The sequence below is a fragment of the Microcaecilia unicolor genome, chromosome 2 (assembly GCF_901765095.1).
Source record: "Microcaecilia unicolor chromosome 2, aMicUni1.1, whole genome shotgun sequence".
In the NCBI taxonomy this organism is placed as follows: domain Eukaryota; kingdom Metazoa; phylum Chordata; class Amphibia; order Gymnophiona; family Siphonopidae; genus Microcaecilia; species Microcaecilia unicolor.
Genome location: NC_044032.1, coordinates 124,058,759 through 124,077,926, shown reverse-complemented (window position 1 = coordinate 124,077,926; position 19,168 = coordinate 124,058,759). Strand labels below are relative to the sequence as shown.

Sequence of the window (19,168 nt, the reverse complement as noted above, 5' to 3'; positions counted from 1 at the left end):
TTTGATCTCCTTGCCTTCTGGTAACTGTATTTCCAGAATTAAAGATCATCAGCTTCTCCATTTTCCCTAATTCAAAGCTGTCCATTTGAAGAAAATTGCTTATATCTTCTTTTCCTTTCTAAAAGGTGCAAACTTGGAATGATTTACCACAATCCAAACAATTATCCTCTTATTCTTTGTTTTGTAGATATTTAAAAGCGTACGTTTTTCAAAAATATCTAGCATAAGCTTTATATTTGTTTGCTGTGTTAATATTTTATTGCGATTACATTTAATATGGCTTCAGACCATGTTTTTTTGGAATTAAGCAGTCTATAAATGTGTTAGATTAGAATAGATTAGTAACCCTCAGGTGACCTAGAGGCATATTTTCAAAGCACTTAGCCTCCCAAAGTTCCATAGAAACCTATGGAACTTAGCCTCCCAAAGTGCTTTGAAAATATGCCTCCTAGTGCATCAGACTTGGTCTGGGATTGAGTTCCCCTGCATGATCTGACAGCAGTGCACATTATCAGTCAGATGAATGTTCGGAGCCAATCACATCTGGGTCGCTGAAGGGTAAGGACTCTACTAGGTGTCAGGTGTCTATGAATCTTATCAGCTCAGTGAAACTCCCAAGACAAGAAAGTTCTTCAGCCAAAGAAAGGAAAGCAGGAGCCAGTCAACTGTGCATGTTCCTGAATATGCCCTGATTTATTTTCTGATATAATGTTTAGTGGGATATTGCTGAATCTATCTACCTCTACCACTCTGCCGCAACCCAGAAGGAGTAAAGTTATTGAGGAGGGGTGAGTGTCTCCCCCTCCCTCTCTCTGGGTTCATCTTTGCCTTCTGGAGGGCTGCATTATTCACTTTGGATAACCCACTCCAGATCAATGTGTATAAACTTTATTTAAGGCAGATGACATTTCTACGCAGTGTTTGGCCATGTTCAGGCAGAGTCAACAAGCTGCAAGAAATGAATGTTTGGATACACAGTTGTGTGAAATGTTAAGATTGTACTGTACCATTAGCTGGGATTTTGAGAGCAGCGGGTTAGTGAAGTGTGAGAGACTCCCTGAATTTGACTGAGTTTTTTTTTTGAGTCTTCTGTGGAGCCTATTACAGGAAGAACTACACTTCTCACCAGAAGAGCTGAGGGGAGAGGTATGGAAAAGAAGTGGTTAGGAGAATGGTTCTTGAAGGTGAGGAGATCTGTTGAGGGTTATGGACTTACATTGTAGTTATGAAAGCTGTTTGATGGCAATGTACTCCCACTATTAAATTTCCAAAGTATACATGCATTGCTGTGGTAAAATACAGTGTACACATATACTCTAAAGAGCCAACCAGAACACATCCTCTTTTCTTAAGTTTAAATCCCTGCATCTACCACAAAACTATAATTGGAACTAGCAATATTAAATCTGAACCAGGTCTGTCCTGATACTTTACACCTTTAATAAGAAAGACGTGGAGGTGGCCGCTGATGTTTGGAAAGTTCATGTTGGCATTTAAAAGGTATTTTAACTTACAACAAACCACAGTTCTGTACTTACAGAAAGTCATGGCAGCACTCATTTGGGGATGGCAGGTACATGGTTATAGCGTCAAGTAATGGCTGTACGCCTTTGTTTTTCAATGCGCTTCCACACAAAATGGGGACTGCTCTTCGTGCCAGCGTGAGCCTCCGGACTGCTGCCTGCAACTGCACAAAGGAACAGCTTCAGGTTCATGATTTCTGAACTTATCACCTTTCTTCTTTAGAATAAAAGTGGAACAAAATGCTGACTAAGGGAAATATTTAACAGGAAGATAAACAAGTTTGCTTTAACCATTCAGCCCACTTATCCGGTTAAGTCAAGCCACAGAATATGGCGACAAAGTTAAACAAATAAAGCTATCTCTTTTGGTTAAGGATAGTGACTTTTCCAAACAGAATAACTGGATTGTGTTAAATATCAGTGCTATCTGTTTATGTCTCACCACACCTCCGGAATGCTTTCAATGCAAAATTTAAGTTTTATTTTCCATATTCATCACCTTCAAATTTACTTTCTTCCCCACTAAATTTTTATTAACAGAACAAGGTATACTTTACAACAGTTGGTTATACCATGTAACTTTGTAAGTCTACGTGCTTTGAAAATACACCTCAATGGCTACAATAGAACATTTTCATTTTTCTTGTCTACCTTGTTACATTTCTTACCATACAATTCTATAAACTTCTAGGTGGCTTCAGAAATTTTCTGTCTCACCCATTCTTCATCTTTTATCATCTTTCAATCCCCTCTCTGCTCCTCCACTCCTGGAATTTCAGGTATTACATTTAATGATACATTTTATTACTGCACCCATAAGAGGTAAACAATATTATGCCATCCCTCCTTTGGTATCCTAGTTTTTTCCTTGACTTTCCACCAACTGAACGGGTTTTCAGATCTTCTCATATCAATCTGTCATTCTGCCTGAGGGCGATATTTCTACTGTACAATAGCTATAGCAGGTGGTTATTCCTTTTTCTATGTGTGCGCCACTGCAAGGTGTACTGCAATGACTCCAAACCAAATTGTACTTCCTCACTTTTTATATCTGATGGAGTGGCAAGTACAATTTCAGCTTGTGCTGTAACTGATTTGCCAAGCAGCAAGCTAAGGAAATAAATATTTAAATAAATCTATTTCCTTAAGTTTGTATTTTACTACATAGCCACCATATGTGTATATAAATGCCCTCCTGCCCACACTTTTGCCAACATTGACTTGAACCTGTGCCATATATTTTAACTTAGGTTCCGACTATACAGACACAAGGAAATTATACAAGTTTGTAAACAACCTACAAGACATCAAAACAGTGACAATAACGAACTAGCCAGATATTTCAAAGAGATCATCAAACTTCAAGAAAATTTACCTCAGGAAGATACCAACCTCGAACCTTCATAGATGAACCAAATCATCCCCGCAAGAAAACACCAGCAGACAGGACCTGGACATCTTTCGCCCAGCTTTCCTCTGAGACAGTAGCTCAAATGTTAAGAAAGTTCTCTTCCGCTCACTGCTTACTAGACACATGCCCCAACTACATAATGAAAGCACTCCCTAATCATTTAATTGAAGAACTCACAGCCCACCTAAACTTTATGTTCCATGTAGGACAATTCCCACTGGATAAAAGGAAACATTCTGCACACACCTATCCCAAAAGACACTAAGAAAAACTCCAATGATATCTCACACTATAGGCCAGTTGCATCCATACTACTAATGACCAAGACAATGGAAGGTATAGTGGCCAAACAACTAACAGAATATATTAACAAATTTTCCATACTACACGAATCACAATCAGGCTTCAGACCCCACCACAGCACTGAAACGGTGCTGATCACACTTTTGGCCAAATTCAAACACAAAATCTCAATAGGCAAAATCATCCTTCTACTCCAGGTTGACATGTTGAGTGCAGTTGACATGGTGGACCACCAAATCCTACAAAGAATTCTTGATAAGTTAGGAATTGGAGGGAGAATAATCACATGGTTCAAGGGTTTCTTGACCACCAGGTCTTACCAAGTAAAGTCAAACTCCGTAATCTCTCCACCTTGGAAAGCGGAATACAGAGTCCCAAAGGACTCACCACTCTCACCTATACTATTCAACCTAATGATGGTCCCACTAGTCAGGTCTCTATCCAAACAAGGCTTCAATCCCTTCATCTATGCCTGCAACATCACAATCTTTATCCCTTTCAAAGAAAACCCATCAGAAATCACCTCCAAAATCAAGAACAGTATAAAAACCATGGAATCCTGGGCATCAGCCTTCAAGCTGAAACTAAACAGGGAAAAACCACACTGCCTCATACTCTTATCCCCACACAACACTGAATGCTTCACAGCCATCAACGCCTTTGGATCATCTCTCCCAATTTCAATATGAAAATCCTAGGAATCACCATAGATAGTGACTTATTATTCGAAAACCAGACTATGGCCACTACAAAGAAAATATGCCACACAATGTGGAAACTTTGATGTAAAAAGCAATATTTCTCAAGAGATGTATTCCACATCATGATCCAAACCATGGTTCTAGCCCATGTGGATTACTGCAATGGAATCTACACAGGGCACAAAGACCAAATCTTAAAGAAACTACAAACAGCACAAAATACAGCAGCTAGACTCATTTAAGGGAAAAAAACGGTTTGAAAGTGCCAGACCCCTTCTCCAAAAATTACACTGGCTACCAGTAATGGCACGCACATCCTTCAAAATTTGTTCTCTGACCTACAGAATAACATTTGGCCTCTCACCGGGCTACATGACCAACCTAATAGATCTACCAATCTGAAATGCAATTAAATCAGCGAGATGTTACCTAACCCTCCATTTCCCCAATTGTAAAGGCATTAAAATACAAATTGACATACGCTTCTGGCTTCTCGTATGTTTGCACCAAGCTCTGGAACACACTACTGAAAAACCTAAAACTCAAAGACAGCTACTTAATCTTCCCAAAACACCTGAAAGCCCATTTTTTCAGAAAGTTCCTCCTTGCTGAACCAACCAGACTACCAACTCAGCACTAGAAGAATATGACAATAAACAGAACTGAACTTTGTCACCCAATTCATCCCAAACACTTCATACGCCTACCTGAAGCAACTATAAACACATAAAGCCTGTCAAACTCAAGACAACTGTTAATCCCATTCTTCTATATACATTGTAACTTAGTTCTATACAAATTGTACCCAATTTACTTTGTTCTGCACAAACTGTAACCAATTTACTCCTGACTCTTGTAAGCCACATTGAACCTACCAATAGGCAGGAAAATGTGGGATACAAATGCTGAAATAATAAAAAAAAGTACTAACTGTAGAGCATACTCTCTATATATACGGGTTTAAGCTATTACAATAACTGAACTTTATGTTAATCCTAAATTTATCCCAACAGTTATAATTAATATAATCCTTTATTTTCCAAAATACTTAATACAATGACAAACTCATAAATATTTATGAGTTTGTCAATGTATTAAGTATTTTGGAAAATAAAGGATTATATTCATTTTAACTGTAGAGCATGGAGAAATTAGCACCTGCTAATTTTCTTTCCTTTAATTGCACCAGACCAGTCCAAAAACTTGTGGTGTTGAGTCCATCAACCAGTAGGTGGAGATACAGAATACAGAACTGTGAGGCACTGTAGAGTTATCACACTTCAGTATTTCACTTAGCCATGCAATGGACTAGTACCAAAATAGCAAGAAACAATAAAAGCTCCATCCTTCAAAATCCCTCTAGGAGGAAGAGCAGAATAACTGTAGAAAACTTGTCAACAGGAAGAAACTGTACAAGGATGAGAAACATTTTAAAGAGAATGACTGAATAAAGGTGAGAATCATAAAGGTGAGAATCTGGACTGGTCCAGTGTGACTAAAAGAAAGGAAATTAGCAGGTAAAGTTTTGTTACATTTGTACCCCGCGCTTTCCCACTCATGGCAGGCTCAATGCGGCTTACATGGGGCAATGGAGGGTTAAGGTAAGCCCTAATTTCTCCTTCCTTAATATCATCACCACACCAAAAACCTGTGGGATTTATCAAAGCAGTCTTTAAGATGGGAGGGAATGAAACACGACCCCCCCTCCAGGACACAAGACCCAAAAGAGGCCTCTGCCCTTGTAGCCACATCAAGTCTGCAGTGCTTTGAGAAAGTGTGTAGCATGGACTATGTCACCACATTGCAGGTATCTGCAGGAGAGACGTTTGCAATTCCACCTAATGATGTAAAAACAGGAATGAGTAAAGTGATTAAATTTGCTGACAACACAAAGTTGTTAAATCACAAGAGGATTGTGAAAAATTGCAAGAGGACCTTATGAGACTAGGAGACTAGGCATTCAAATAGCAGATGACATTTAATATGAGCTAATGCAAAGCGATGCATAATAGGAGTCACCCCCAAGAAAAGAATCTAGGTGCCATTGTTGATGATATGGTGAACCCCTCTGCTCAGTATGTAGTGATGGCTAAGAAAGCAAACTGAAATTATTAGGAAAGAAATGGAGAACAAAACTGAGAATTTTATATTGCCTTTGTATCACTCCATGGTACAACCACACATCGAACAGCATGCAATTTTGTCACCACATCTCAAAAAAGGTGTAATTGAATTAGAAAAGGTACAGAGAAGAGAAACGAAAATGATTAAGGAGATGGGATGACTTCCCTATGAGGAAAGGCTAAAGAAGCTATGGCTCTTCAGCTTGGAGAAGAGATGGCTGAGGGGAGGGATATGATAGATATTATAAGATACTGAGGGGAGTGGAGCGGGTACATGTGAATCACTTGTTTACTTTTTACAAAAATACAAGAACTCAGGGGTACACAATGAAGCTACTAAGTAGTAAGTTTAAAACAAAATCAGAGAAAATATTTCATCAATGTGTAACTAAACTCTAGAATTTCTGGGGATATGTGAGGGGGCCAGGGCCCCTGCATTAAGCCCTATACTGTCACATATTAACTAGGTATATGGAATCAATATATGGCACCTTCCAGCATTACCAACCTGACTGTAAAATACAGACGTTGGCTACTTCCATCTGTCACTGCTAGAGCCTGTGAGAGAGAGAGACAGACAAACAGACAGAGACACAGTAGCAGGATATTGCAGGCTTCATCCAACTAATGGGCCAGCCAAGGACATTGAAATTTCCTTGGTGACTGAGATGACAAAATGGCTGGAGAAACAGAATACAACAACAGGCTGTTTTCAGGAACATGGCAAACCTTGGTCAGAATGCCTCTGTTTCATCAGCATGTGATGTACTGTTTTGATTCCATGAACCTATGAAGTCCCAGACCTGTTTTCCAGACTTCATGGCACATTTGCAACCCCAGGAAAGCACCTATTTCCTGAAAATACTGGCTTCACAGTTCAAGCGTCCTTCATTGAGGTGCCGGTGAGACAGAACTGCAGTCCCTGAAACGAACAAGGATTTTGCAAGGAACATGTGGGGTCCATGCCAAGCTAAGAGCTATGTCACCACATCAGCTGGAGCTGGCCCTTTCTCTAAATAAATAAATAAATAAATAAAAAGGACTGTAAACCAAAGACAAAGGGCTGCTGTTTTAAAACATTCCATCTGAGCAGTACCCCTGTTTTGCGACTATCTGAGGAACACTTCTGCTATCTGCAGATGTCTGCACCATCTGACTCAGGTTGTGTTTGCCCTATACTTCTATGTAGTGTTATGGGAATAGGTACTGGAATTATAAGTCTGTCTAGGGTACTGTGCGTTTTACTCTGAGCTTTTTTTATGACATTCTTGCATTTTCATGTTGTTCCTGCTGCTATGTAAATATATAAGCACTCTATTTTTATAATGGGGTTAGTTCTGTTATTATTTGGGTGCTGGGAATTCGGGTCTGTAGAATTAAAGGGAACACAATTGCTTTCCTGACACTATAGTGTGTGTAATGCCAGAACGTGGAAAGGTCCCGTGTCTTCTGCAATCTATGTTGTCACGTTCTCAATAACACCCAAAAGGTTGTTATCTGGGTACGCCCCACAGAGAAGCAGCATAAAATCTATTTTACTCTTTGGGATCTTGCCAGATACTTGTGACCTGGATTGGCCACTGTTGAAAACAGGATACAGAGCTTGATGGACCATCAGTCTGTCCCAGTTGGGCAATGCTTATGTTCATCCAACTTAGGGGGTCTTTTACTAAAGCTTAGCTCAAGTTAAATGCAGCAGGGCCCATTTTATTCCTATGGGCCCTGCTGCAGATAACTCCAGCTAAGCTTTAGTAAAAGACCCCCTTAGGCTGTTAAGTCTATTCTTCTTCTCCAGTACTAAAGGGTAAAGGTTGGACATAGCTTGAGCAACCCAGAGGCCTGTCTCAAGAGTGTCCCATTTGGCACTGAATGGACTGATGCATTGGAAAGGCTTTGGAAATTTTTTTTTAATAGCTTTCATAATTGGGTCCACAGCAAATACACGTTCCTGCATGCAGGAGAAGAAATATTGAGTATCTAGAGACTTGGCTATGAGGACTGGAAAGTTCTTCCTGACAAAGCGACTGACTACTGTGGTATCCTCCCCTTCGTCCGCAGGGAGTTTACCCTCCTTCAAGTCCTGTAAACACAAAGTCCAACAAGCTAAAGAGGGAAGCATGGTCAAAGGCGCAGCTGAAAGACATTAGAAGGTGTAACAGAAGCTACAGATTACAGTCCCATTCTTCCACATGATCCAGTCTAATGTGCTTTAGCAAAGAAGGGTCCTGGTTGTCCCTGCAAATGGACAGAGCTGAGCATTTTACAAAGAGGCCTCATGCAACAACAGTACAAATTCTGCTGAGAACGGATTCCTATCTTCCAATGAGCAGTCTCATTTGCAGGTAAGGACTGAAAGTCTACCCTGTTTCTGGGTCGATTAGTGCCACTCAGTGCAGAATCAAAGGGCTCTAAACCTGCTGAGGAGATCTGAGGCATATGATCAACAGCGCAGGAAATCAAAATAGCTGACATAGTGGACTATTGACTTTTCCTCCAGGAACTTATTCAAACCTTTTTTAAACCCAGATACGCTAACCACTGTTACCAAATCCTCCGGCAGTGAGTTCCAGAGCTTAACTATTCTTTGTGTGAAAAATATTTCCTATTTGTTTTAAAAGTATTTCCATGTAATTTCATTAGTGTCCCCTGATCTCTGTACTTTTGAAAGAGTGAAAAATCAATTCAACTTTTACCCGTTCTACACCACTCAGGATTTTACAGACCTCAATCATATCCCCCCTCAGCTGTCTCCCTTCCAAGTTGAAGAGCCCCAACCTCTCCAGCCTTTCCTCATATGGGAGGTGTTCCATCCCCTTTATCATTTTGGTTGCTCTTCTTTGAACCATTTCTGAGATACAGCGACAAGAATTGAACTCAATTCTCAAGTTGAGGTTGCTCCATGGAGCAATGCAGAGGCATTATAATATTCTTGGTTTTATTTTGCATCCCTTTCCTAACAATTCCTAGCATCCTGTTGGCTTTTTTGACTACCACCACACACTGGGCATAAGATTTCAGCATAATGTTTACAATGACACTTAGATCTTTTTCTTGAGTGCTGACTTAATCCCTATAGGAGGAGGAGGAGAAGGAAGTCCAACACTCAAACTCTGACCACTATGTGAGAATTAGCATCAAGGCGCTGCCAAACATCTTATTTGCAACTGAAGGAAACTGAACTTCCTTCTGACTAACCAAAACTGTTCAAACATACTGAACCACAGAAAACAATCCTTGGCAGACAAGGAGGCATATTTTCAAAGCACTTAGCCTCCCAAAGTTCAATAGAAACCTATGGAACTTAGCCTCCCAAAGTGCTTTGAAAATATGCCTCCTGTGACCCGTGCTCCTCGAGAACTACCGATGGGAAACTGTTTTCTTTTAATTTATACACTGTGCCTTATGTTTACAAGCAAAAGAAGCTTTGTTCCCAATGCCACTAGCCCTGGTCACTGCAGTAGTAGCTAGAGTGCAGATCCTACTCAAGATCCTACTCAAATTATCCTACTTGAAACCATAAAGAATAAAGTTAAAATATACATTACTGCAGTAGAACCACTGGTAGAAGGCATGGGGGAAGGACAGGGAGGGGACCCAGAATATTCTGAGTAGTCACAAGAGAAAACAAGCTGTTGAGCGACCCTCTGTGCTTGCAAGGTATACTCCTTAACTGCCGATTAAGCCCACCGTCCAGTCTTAGACATCTCTCAACCCCCCCAAAAAGCCTGCCAGGGGAAAGAAGAAGTTAGAGGAAAGGAGACTTGGAGACCCTCCAAATAACTCTAAACCTTCCTCATCTGTCAAGGCATTTCACTAGGTTGGAACCCTTGAACTGTGTTTCTAAGTTATGCCTCTGATAATGGAGTCTCCGAGCAGTAAGAGTTTTCTGCTTTTCACCAATCTGTCATTGTTTGGGCGATGTTTCTTGGGTTGTGCTACTTTCATTGCCTCTGGGTCCACCAAAGTACTTCTTTTTTTCAGCATCATAATGATGCAACGCAGCAAAAGAATATTACAGGGGCAAAGGTTGGGAGGGTGAATGCTTCTCTGTCACAGATCTTAGTCTACCAGAGGAATAGATGGGTCACAGTAGGCTCTGGTAGACTAAGATCTGTGACACAGAAGCACTCACAAAGGAATATGAGAATGAAGATTGGTTAAAGAACATTGTGAAGACTGGGAATTGTACTTTGTATTTTGGGATGTGTGGTTTGCGAACTGAGAACAGCGGATTTATTTTCTGGTGATCGTGCAAGAGCTGCCTCTGGACGTGATTAGTGATTGCTGCATTGAAACATTTGTTTTGCAACATACCCCATCTGCATCAGAAGATACACCTGCAAGATAAGAAAAACTTCATATTTTTGAATTGTACTATGATAGTAGCACCTTTTCTGATGTGTTAGGTTGGACTAGTGCAATGATGGTGGATAGCAATTGTTTAGGAGCTGCTTCTTCACCGATCAATTTGCACTGGGTCTGAGCCCTATAATTTATCATTTTATTTATATTTTATTTAATATTTTTTTGTGATTAGTTTTGAATTATTGTGGTTTTTGTGCTTTTGGTTATATATTTTGGAAAAACCGATGTTTTTTTCATACCCTTGTACAGTTAAAATTTAATGCCAAGACGTGCAGAGTGATGCACATGGGGTGCAGAAACCCAAAAGAGAGATACCGAATAGAAGGGGCGAGATTAGTAAGCATAATTCAGGAGAGACCTTAGGGTGTTGGTGTCACAGGATATGAAAGTGAAAACAATGTGACAAGGTGACGCTGTGGCCAGACGGATGCTAGGCTGCTTAGAGAGGGGTATAACCAGCAGAAGAAAGGAGGTGTTGATGCCCCTCTACAAGTCATTGGTGAGGCCCCACGGAGTATTGTGTTTGGTTTTGAAGGCCGTATCTTGCAAAAGATGTAAAAAGACTGGAAGCGGTGCAAAGAAAAGCTACAAAAATGGTATGGGATTTGCGTTGCAAACCGTATGAGAGATTTGCCGACCTGAACATGTATACCTTGGAGGAAATGAGAAACAGGGGTGACATCATACAGACATTCAATTACTTGAAAGGTATTAATCCACAAACAAACCTTTTCCGGAGACGGGAAGGTGGTAGAACTAGAGGACATGAATTGAGGTTGAAGGGAGGCAGACTCAGAAGTAATATCAGGAAGTATTTTTTTCACGGAAAGGGCGGTAGATACGTGGAATGCCCTCCCGTGGGAGGTGGTGATGAAAACAGTAATGGAATTCCCACATACATGGGATAAACACAAGAAATCCTGTTTAGAAGGAATGGATCTACGTAAACTTAGCGGAGATTGGGTGGCAACGCCAGTAATTGGGAAGCAAAACCAGTGCTGGCAGACTTCTACTTCTACATTTCTGATCGCAACTGAATAGTTATGGATGGGCTGGAGTGTAAATTTAAGGGGGCTTTCGATGTGAGCTTCAGAACTTTTAGTACAGAAACAGTGCTGGCAGACTTCTATGATCTGTGTCCTGAGAGTGGCAAAGGACAAATCAAACTCTGTATACATATAAAGTATCACATACCATATAAAAATGAGTTTAATTCTGGTTTGGCAGACTGGATTGGACCGTAAAGGTCTTTATCTGCCATCATTTACTATGTTAATATATATTATTATGAGAGGGACAAGAGAGGAAGGGGTGGGGGTGGGAACTCACACCAGCCGAAACTTCAAAATCCTGGTCAGGAGCTTAAATCTTTAAAAAGGTACCCCCTATGCTCAACAGCAACCCAGACCTTCTACTGGGTCTAGAGCCCTCAGAGTAAGCAGTTCAGAAGCTTCACAGTGTGTTTGTGACCATCCACTGGAGACAGAGAATCTGACGAACTTTTACTACATGGTGCCCCTATAGGCAAAGCACACAGAACTCTTACTTCTCTGATTCCATCTGCTGGTCCACAGATATAACCCACAGGTTCTGGACTGCTCTGGTGTGGATGCTAAGGAAGGATGCTTTAAGGTGTGACTATGCATATTCTGCAACACCAGCAGTAACACACTATTCTGTGTATCCTGTGATGCACAGAGGATGCTGTGCCGAAGTATAAAATTCGACAAGCTCTGACAGCCGTTACTCCCTCTGTTCCATCGCTTTAAAAGCCTGTCAAGGAATATTTTTTGCCGATCTAGTCATAGGCCTTTATCAGATCAGTAACTGACAGCTGGCACCTAAGAACTAAATATCACCACCAAACAGGATCAACAGAGATAATAATCCCCGCCCAGGTAGCTGACGAAGCATTACCTTCCAGCCGGCAAGGAATCAAGGTTCTCACTGTAATCTCCTAAAACCAGCTCAGCAAATTCATCATCCAATTCTGCGACCTACAGGGACAAAACAGAACAGTTCTAGTATCATACAATTCATCTTCCATCATCACCACAAGATCAGATACCACCAACTCACTCACATATCCACAAACAGGTCCGATAGGTTGTACTAATAGGAATGCTCATAATAAAACTAGAAGTAGGAAATTTATCATCACAATTCTCCTCCTGCCTGTCAGTCCACCAAAAGACCCTTCTAAAAACTTATCTCTTTGAAACAGCCTACTCTGTTTAAGACCAGACGTCTTCCAGAGGAGTCCACTAGCTAGCTAAATAGTATTTTTTGTGTCTGTTCTCCTCACTTTCCTGCTTTTCCTCATTCTCTGTCCCTGTCAAACACTGGAGTTTCTTTTATTAGTATAATATTTATTGATATTGCAGGCTATTTTCGAAAGAGAAGATGCCCATCTTCGACACAAATCGGAAGATGGGCGCCCTTCTCACAGGGCCGCCCCCCAAATCGGCATAATCGCAAGCCGATTTGGGCGTCCCCAACTGCTTTCTGTCTTGGGGATGACCAAAGTTCATGGGGGCGTGTCAGAGGCGTAGCGAAGGCGGGACTTGGGCGGTGCCTAACACATGGGCGTCCTCTAACCATAATGGAAAAAAAAGGCGTCCCTGACGAGCACTTGGGACGACTTACCTGGTCCTGATTTTCTACGACCAAGCCACAAAAAGGTGCCCGAACTGACCAGATGACTACCAGAGAGAATGGGGGATGACCTCCCTTACTCCCCAGTGGCCCCTCCCACCCTCAAAAACATCTTTCAAAATATTTTGTGCCGCTCAAATGTTATACTCAGGTCTATCACAGCAGTATGCCAGGTCCCTGCAGCAGTTTTAGTGGGTGCAGTGCACTTCAGGCAGGCAGACCCAGGCCCATCCCCCCTACCTGTTACACTTGTGGTGGTAAATGTGAGCCTCCAAAACCCACCAGAACCCACTGTACCCCACATCTAGGTGCCCCTCTTCACCCATAAGGGCTATGGTAGTGATGTACAGTGGTGGGTAGTGGGTTTGTGGGGGGGGGGGGGGGGGGGGGGTCAGCACACAAGGTAAGGGAGCTATGTTCCTGGGAGCAATTTCTGAAGTCCACTGCAGTGCCCCCTAGGGTGCTTGGTTGGTGTCCTGGCATGTCAGGAGGACCAGTGCACTATGAATGCTGGCTCCTCCCATGACCAAAAGGCTTGCATTTGGTCGTTTCTGAGATGGGTGTCCTTAGTTTCCATTATCGCCAAAAATCAGAAACAACCAAGTCTAGGGATGACCATTTCTAAGGACGACCTAAATTTCAAGATTTGGGCGTCCCCGACTGTCCATCTTGTTTCAATAATAGCTATAAATAAACTGCATTTATTCTTTTAAAATATTCGTATATCTCTCCTCTTTCCTGGGCATTGTTCTAGGTCAAAACAGTTCCAAGCGGCACCTACTACTATACTGGTGATGGAATCAGAGTTCGTCTATTCTTTCTCTAACTCCATTTGCTGGTTGGGGGATATGATCCATTGATGTGGACTGGTCTAACTGGATGATAAGGAACAATTCAACCAAATGAAATCTAATTGCTTTTGATTGGGGAGTGAGGGGTGGAATTTTGTTTTCAGCTGCAAATGCACCAGCATTTTAAGTCAAAACTGAATCAAGACCGAATCTGAATTTCAGGCCAGTTTCATTGCTGAAGCTGAAACTCGGTTGAACATTATGACTGAGACGAAGAGAGGAAGTGGCAAAAGGTATGAGTGAAAGTAAAGGAAATGAAAGGAGGATGGAGGGAGGAGCGATGTTATATGAAGGTAGAGAAAAGGAGGAGGGAGAGGTGCAAGAAGTAAAAGTGGCAGCATGAGGGGGAAGGCAAAGAAAGGGGTAAAACTGAGAGGAAAGGCATGACTGACAGTGAAATGAGAACGAATGAATAGAGGAAAGCGGAATACACCAAACATATACACATTTATGCATACTATGCTCTATACTTCAGGGATCAGATACAGGAGAAGTACGGTCAAGATTACCAACTTCCAAGAAATCTAAAAATAATGTTGAAAACTATACTAATCTGCTATTTCCCTGGTAATCCTGTCCCTGCCTCACTGAAAGGGCTAATCATGGAATCAGAGGAAATAACAACACAAAAGGTTCCAAGTACAAAGAGGTGTAATAGGCTACAGTGGAACAACCAGGTGGACACAGAAGTTAAAGGGAGCAATCCTTTATTCCAAAACCTGACATGGCCCGTGTTTCGGCAAATACCTGCATCAAGGGTTAGTCGATGGTCAAACAAAGCACATGTATCCTTGATAATTCCTTCTCAGCAACAACTATGCAAAAAAAAAAAAAAGCACAAAAAGGATCCTCCACGCAGCTTGTATGCGAACAGCAGCAGTTGCCAACATTATTGCTGACTACTGCCGCTGTTCACATACAAGCTGCGTGGAGGATCCTTTTTTGTAAGGTTATTGTTGAGAATTATCAGGATACATGTGTTCTGTTTGACCATCGACTGATCCTTGATCCAGGCGTTTGCTGAAACGCAGGCCATGTCTTTTGGAATAAAGGATTCTCCCTTGACTTCTGTGTTCCCCTGGTTGTTCCACTTGTGGCCTAATACACTTCTTTTGTACTTGATTCATTGAAAGGGCTAGACATGCACCACTCCTCCACCCACTCAGAAGAGCCCAGCCCTTTTCTCTCTGATTTGATATGTCCTACCTAGTACCACTTTTGTAAAGTTTGGGGACCCTTACAATAGGCGCTCATGGTCTTTCAAAACAAGTAGCAGAAAAAAAACCCCAACCCTATAACAAATCAATATTTATCCTGAATAAACTGTTCTAGCATATAACTTCATTCCAGTCTTAAGATTCTTAGTGGATTAAGAGAGTCTCCTACAAGCTGGTGTTAAGCTCTGTTGAGAACGCTCCCGCCCTGTATTCTACTTGCTGAAAACTGCCTTGTTGCGTGGAGCTCGGGGATCTGTTTACCACATAGAGGCGCAGTTAGGATGAGCTTTGTATTAATTTCCCTCCCTTCTGATGCTGAAGTCTTTCTCCCAACAGTATTACAACTTCACAAACATATTTGTACTGTAGTTTATGAGTGCTTCACATGTTTACTTTAAATCTTTACTTGTTCTATTAAGAATTTCTTGCATCTTTCACAATTTCAAACAGTTCAGGATTATCCATTTCTGTCAGAGGAATCTTTTCAAATAATCTGCCGTCATCCATATCAGACCGTAGGACACCAAATTAGTTTTTCCTTCGTCACTAGGGCACCAGTCCTCTGAAAGTCTTTGCCTCACCAATGGCAACTGCAAACAAAACAGAACATTATCAAACAAAACAGGGCAAACCTGTCTATCGTTTGCTTAGATTCCAAATCATCATTTCATATTCAAATAAACTGCTCCCTTGAGACAAATTGACATGTGGGCATTACCTGTAAAAGCAATGGTGTTACTTTTAACTTCTGTTTGATGCTGTCAATACAGTAGGAAAAACTACAGGAGAAAAAAAAAAAAACAGCTGTTAAAATGCGAAAGATTACCACACCACAAACAAATTTACAGTTTTGTCAGTAAACTCTCTGTGGGACCAATATGGCCCTTTTAACAGAAATATGATAAAGTTATAGTGGATCCATGTACTCTTGATCAATGAAAATATATCACAACAATACAATGTTACTGAGCCCTTTAAACTTGCACATCTCACATGTTATACTATTTAAGTCAGGAAGATGCTTCCATGTAATTTCTATGTGTTTGCCAAAGGGATAGAACTAAATTCAAGTACAGTTGCTTAACTTTGAGAGCTGATTTTCCTGAACTATGAAAGAAGGTGTGTGTAAACAAACCAAAGAACCATTTTCTAAGCGAATGCTACATACCTGTAGAAGGTATTCTCCGAGGACAGCAGGCTGATTGTTCTCACTGATGGGTGACGTCCACGGCAGCCCCTCCAATCGGAAACTTCACTAGCAAAGTCCTTTGCTAGTCCTCGCGCGCCCGCGCGCACCGCGCATGCGCGGGAGCCGTCTTCCCGCCCGAAACCGGCTCGAGCCGCCAGTCCAGTATGTAGCAAGACAATATACTTCAAGGGAAGACACAACTCCAAAGGGGAGGCGGGCGGGTTTGTGAGAACAATCAGCCTGCTGTCCTCGGAGAATACCTTCTACAGGTATGTAGCATTCGCTTTCTCCGAGGACAAGCAGGCTGCTTGTTCTCACTGATGGGGTATCCCTAGCCCCCAGGCTCACTCAAAACAACAACCATGGTCAATTGGGCCTCGCAACGGCGAGGACATAACTGAGATTGACCTAAAAAATTTACCAACTAACTGAGAGTGTAGCCTGGAACAGAACAAACAGGGCCCTCGGGGGGTGGAGTTGGATCCTAAAGCCCAAACAGGTTCTGAAGAACTGACTGCCCGAACCGACTGTCCGCGTCGGGTATCCTGCTGCAGGCAGTAATGAGATGTGAATGTGTGGACAGATGACCACGTCGCAGCTTTGCAAATTTCTTCAATGGAGGCTGACTTCAAGTGGGCTACCGACGCAGCCATGGCTCTAACATTATGAGCCGTGACATGACCCTCAAGAGCCAGCCCCGCCTGGGCGTAAGTGAAGGAAATGCAATCTGCTAGCCAATTGGATATGGTGCGTTTCCCTACAGCCACTCCCCTCCTATTGTGATCAAAAGAAACAAACAATTGGGCGGACTGTCTGTTGGGCTGTGTCCGCTCCAGGTAGAAGGCCAATGCTCTCTTGCAGTCCAATGTGTGCAGCTGACGTTCAGCAGGACAGGAATGAGGACGGGGAAAGAATGTTGGCAAGACAATTGACTGGTTCAGATGGAACTCCGACACGACCTTTGGCAGAAACTTAGGGTGAGTGCGGAGGACTACTCTGTTGTGATGAAATTTGGTGTAAGGGGCCTGGGCTACCAGGGCCTGAAGCTCACTGACTCTACGAGCCGAAGTAACTGCCACCAAGAAAATGACCTTCCAGGTCAAGTACTTCGGATGGCAGGAATTCAGTGGCTCAAAAGGAGGTTTCATCAGCTGGGTGAGAACGACATTGAGATCCCATGACACTGTAGGAGGCTTGACAGGGGCTTTGACAAAAGCAAACCTCTCATGAAGCGAACCACTAAAGGCTGTCCTGAGATCGGCTTACCTTCCACACGGTAATGGTATGCACTGATTGCACTAAGGTGAACCCTTACAGAGTTGGTCTTGAGACCAGACTCAGACAAGTGCAGAAGGTATTCAAGCAGGGTCTGTGTAGGACAAGAGCGAGGATCTAGGGCCTTGCTGTCACACCAGACGGCAAACCTCCTCCAATGAAAGAAGTAACTTCTCTTAGTGGAGTCTTTCCTGGAAGCAAGCAAGATGCGGGAGACACCCTCTGACAGACCCAAATAGGCAAGTCTACGCCCTCAACATCCAGGCCGTGAGAGCCAGAGACTGGAGGTTGGGATGCAGAAGAGCCCCTTCGTCCTGCGTGATGAGGGTCGGAAAACACTCCAATCTCCACGGTTCTTCGGAGGATAACTCCAGAAGAAGAGGGAACCAGATCTGACGCGGCCAAAAAGGAGCAATCAGAATCATGGTGCCTCGGTCTTGCTTGAGTTTCAACAAAGTCTTCCCCACCAGAGGGATGGGAGGATAAGCATACAGCAGGCCCTCCCCCCAATCCAGGAGGAAGGCATCCGATGCAGTCTGCCGTGGGCCTGAAGCCTGGAACAGAACTGAGGGACTTTGTGGTTCACATCGAGATGCGAAGAGATCTACCAAGGGGGTGCCCCACACCTGGAAGATCTGTCGTACCACACGGGAATTGAGCGACCACTCGTGAGGTTGCATAATCCTGCTCAGTCTGTCGGCCAGACTGTTGTTTACGCCTGCCAGATATGTGGCTTGGAGCACCATGCCGTGACGGCGAGCCCAGAGCCACATGCTGACGGCTTCCTGACACAGGGGGCGAGATCCGGTGCCCCCCTGCTTGTTGACATAGTACATGGCAACCTGGTTGTCTGTCTGAATTTGGATAATTTCGTGGGACAGCCGATCTCTGAAAGCCTTCAGAGCGTTCCAGATCGCTCGTAACTCCAGAAGATTGATCTGCAGATCGCGTTCCTGGAGGGACCAGCTTCCTTGGGTGTGGAGCCCATCGACATGAGCTCCCCATCCCAGGAGGGACGCATCCGTGGTCAGCACTTTTAGTGGCTGAGGAATTTGGAAGGGACGTCCCAGAGTCAAATTGGAGCAAATCGTCCACCAATACAGGGATTTGAGAAACTCGTGGACAGGTGGATCACGTCCTCTAGACCCCCAGCGGCCTGATACCACTGGGAGGCTAGGGTCCATTGAGCAGATCTCATGTGAAGGCGGGCCATGGGAGTCACATGAACTGTGGAGGCCATGTGGCCCAGCAATCTCAACATCTGCCGAGCTGTGATCTGCTGGGACGCTCGCACCCGCGAGACGAGGGACAACAAGTTGTTGGCTCTCGTCTCTGGGAGATAGGCGCGAGCCGTCCGAGAATCCAGCAGAGCTCCTATGAATTCGAGTCTCTGCACTGGAAGAAGATGGGACTTTGGATAATTTATCACAAACCCCAGTAGCTCCAGTAGGCGAATAGTCATCTGCATGGGCTGCAGGGCTCCTGCCTCGGATGTGTTCTTCACCAGCCAATCGTCGAGATATGGGAACACGTGCACCCCCAGCCTGCGAAGCGC

The 19,168-nt window shown here is 43.1% G+C and overlaps 1 protein-coding gene across 1 annotated transcript in view; it reads right to left on the bottom strand.

Annotated features, from left to right (window-relative positions):
- GFM2 (G elongation factor mitochondrial 2) overlaps positions 1-19,168 on the bottom strand; it is a 147,448-nt gene that overhangs the window by 73,136 nt on the left and 55,144 nt on the right. The window contains 7 exon segments of the mRNA XM_030193279.1: positions 1,539-1,689; positions 12,345-12,423; positions 15,556-15,569; positions 15,572-15,662; positions 15,664-15,701; positions 15,704-15,739; positions 15,855-15,928. Of these exon segments, the coding sequence (XP_030049139.1) occupies positions 1,539-1,689; positions 12,345-12,423; positions 15,556-15,569; positions 15,572-15,662; positions 15,664-15,701; positions 15,704-15,739; positions 15,855-15,928 (483 nt within the window).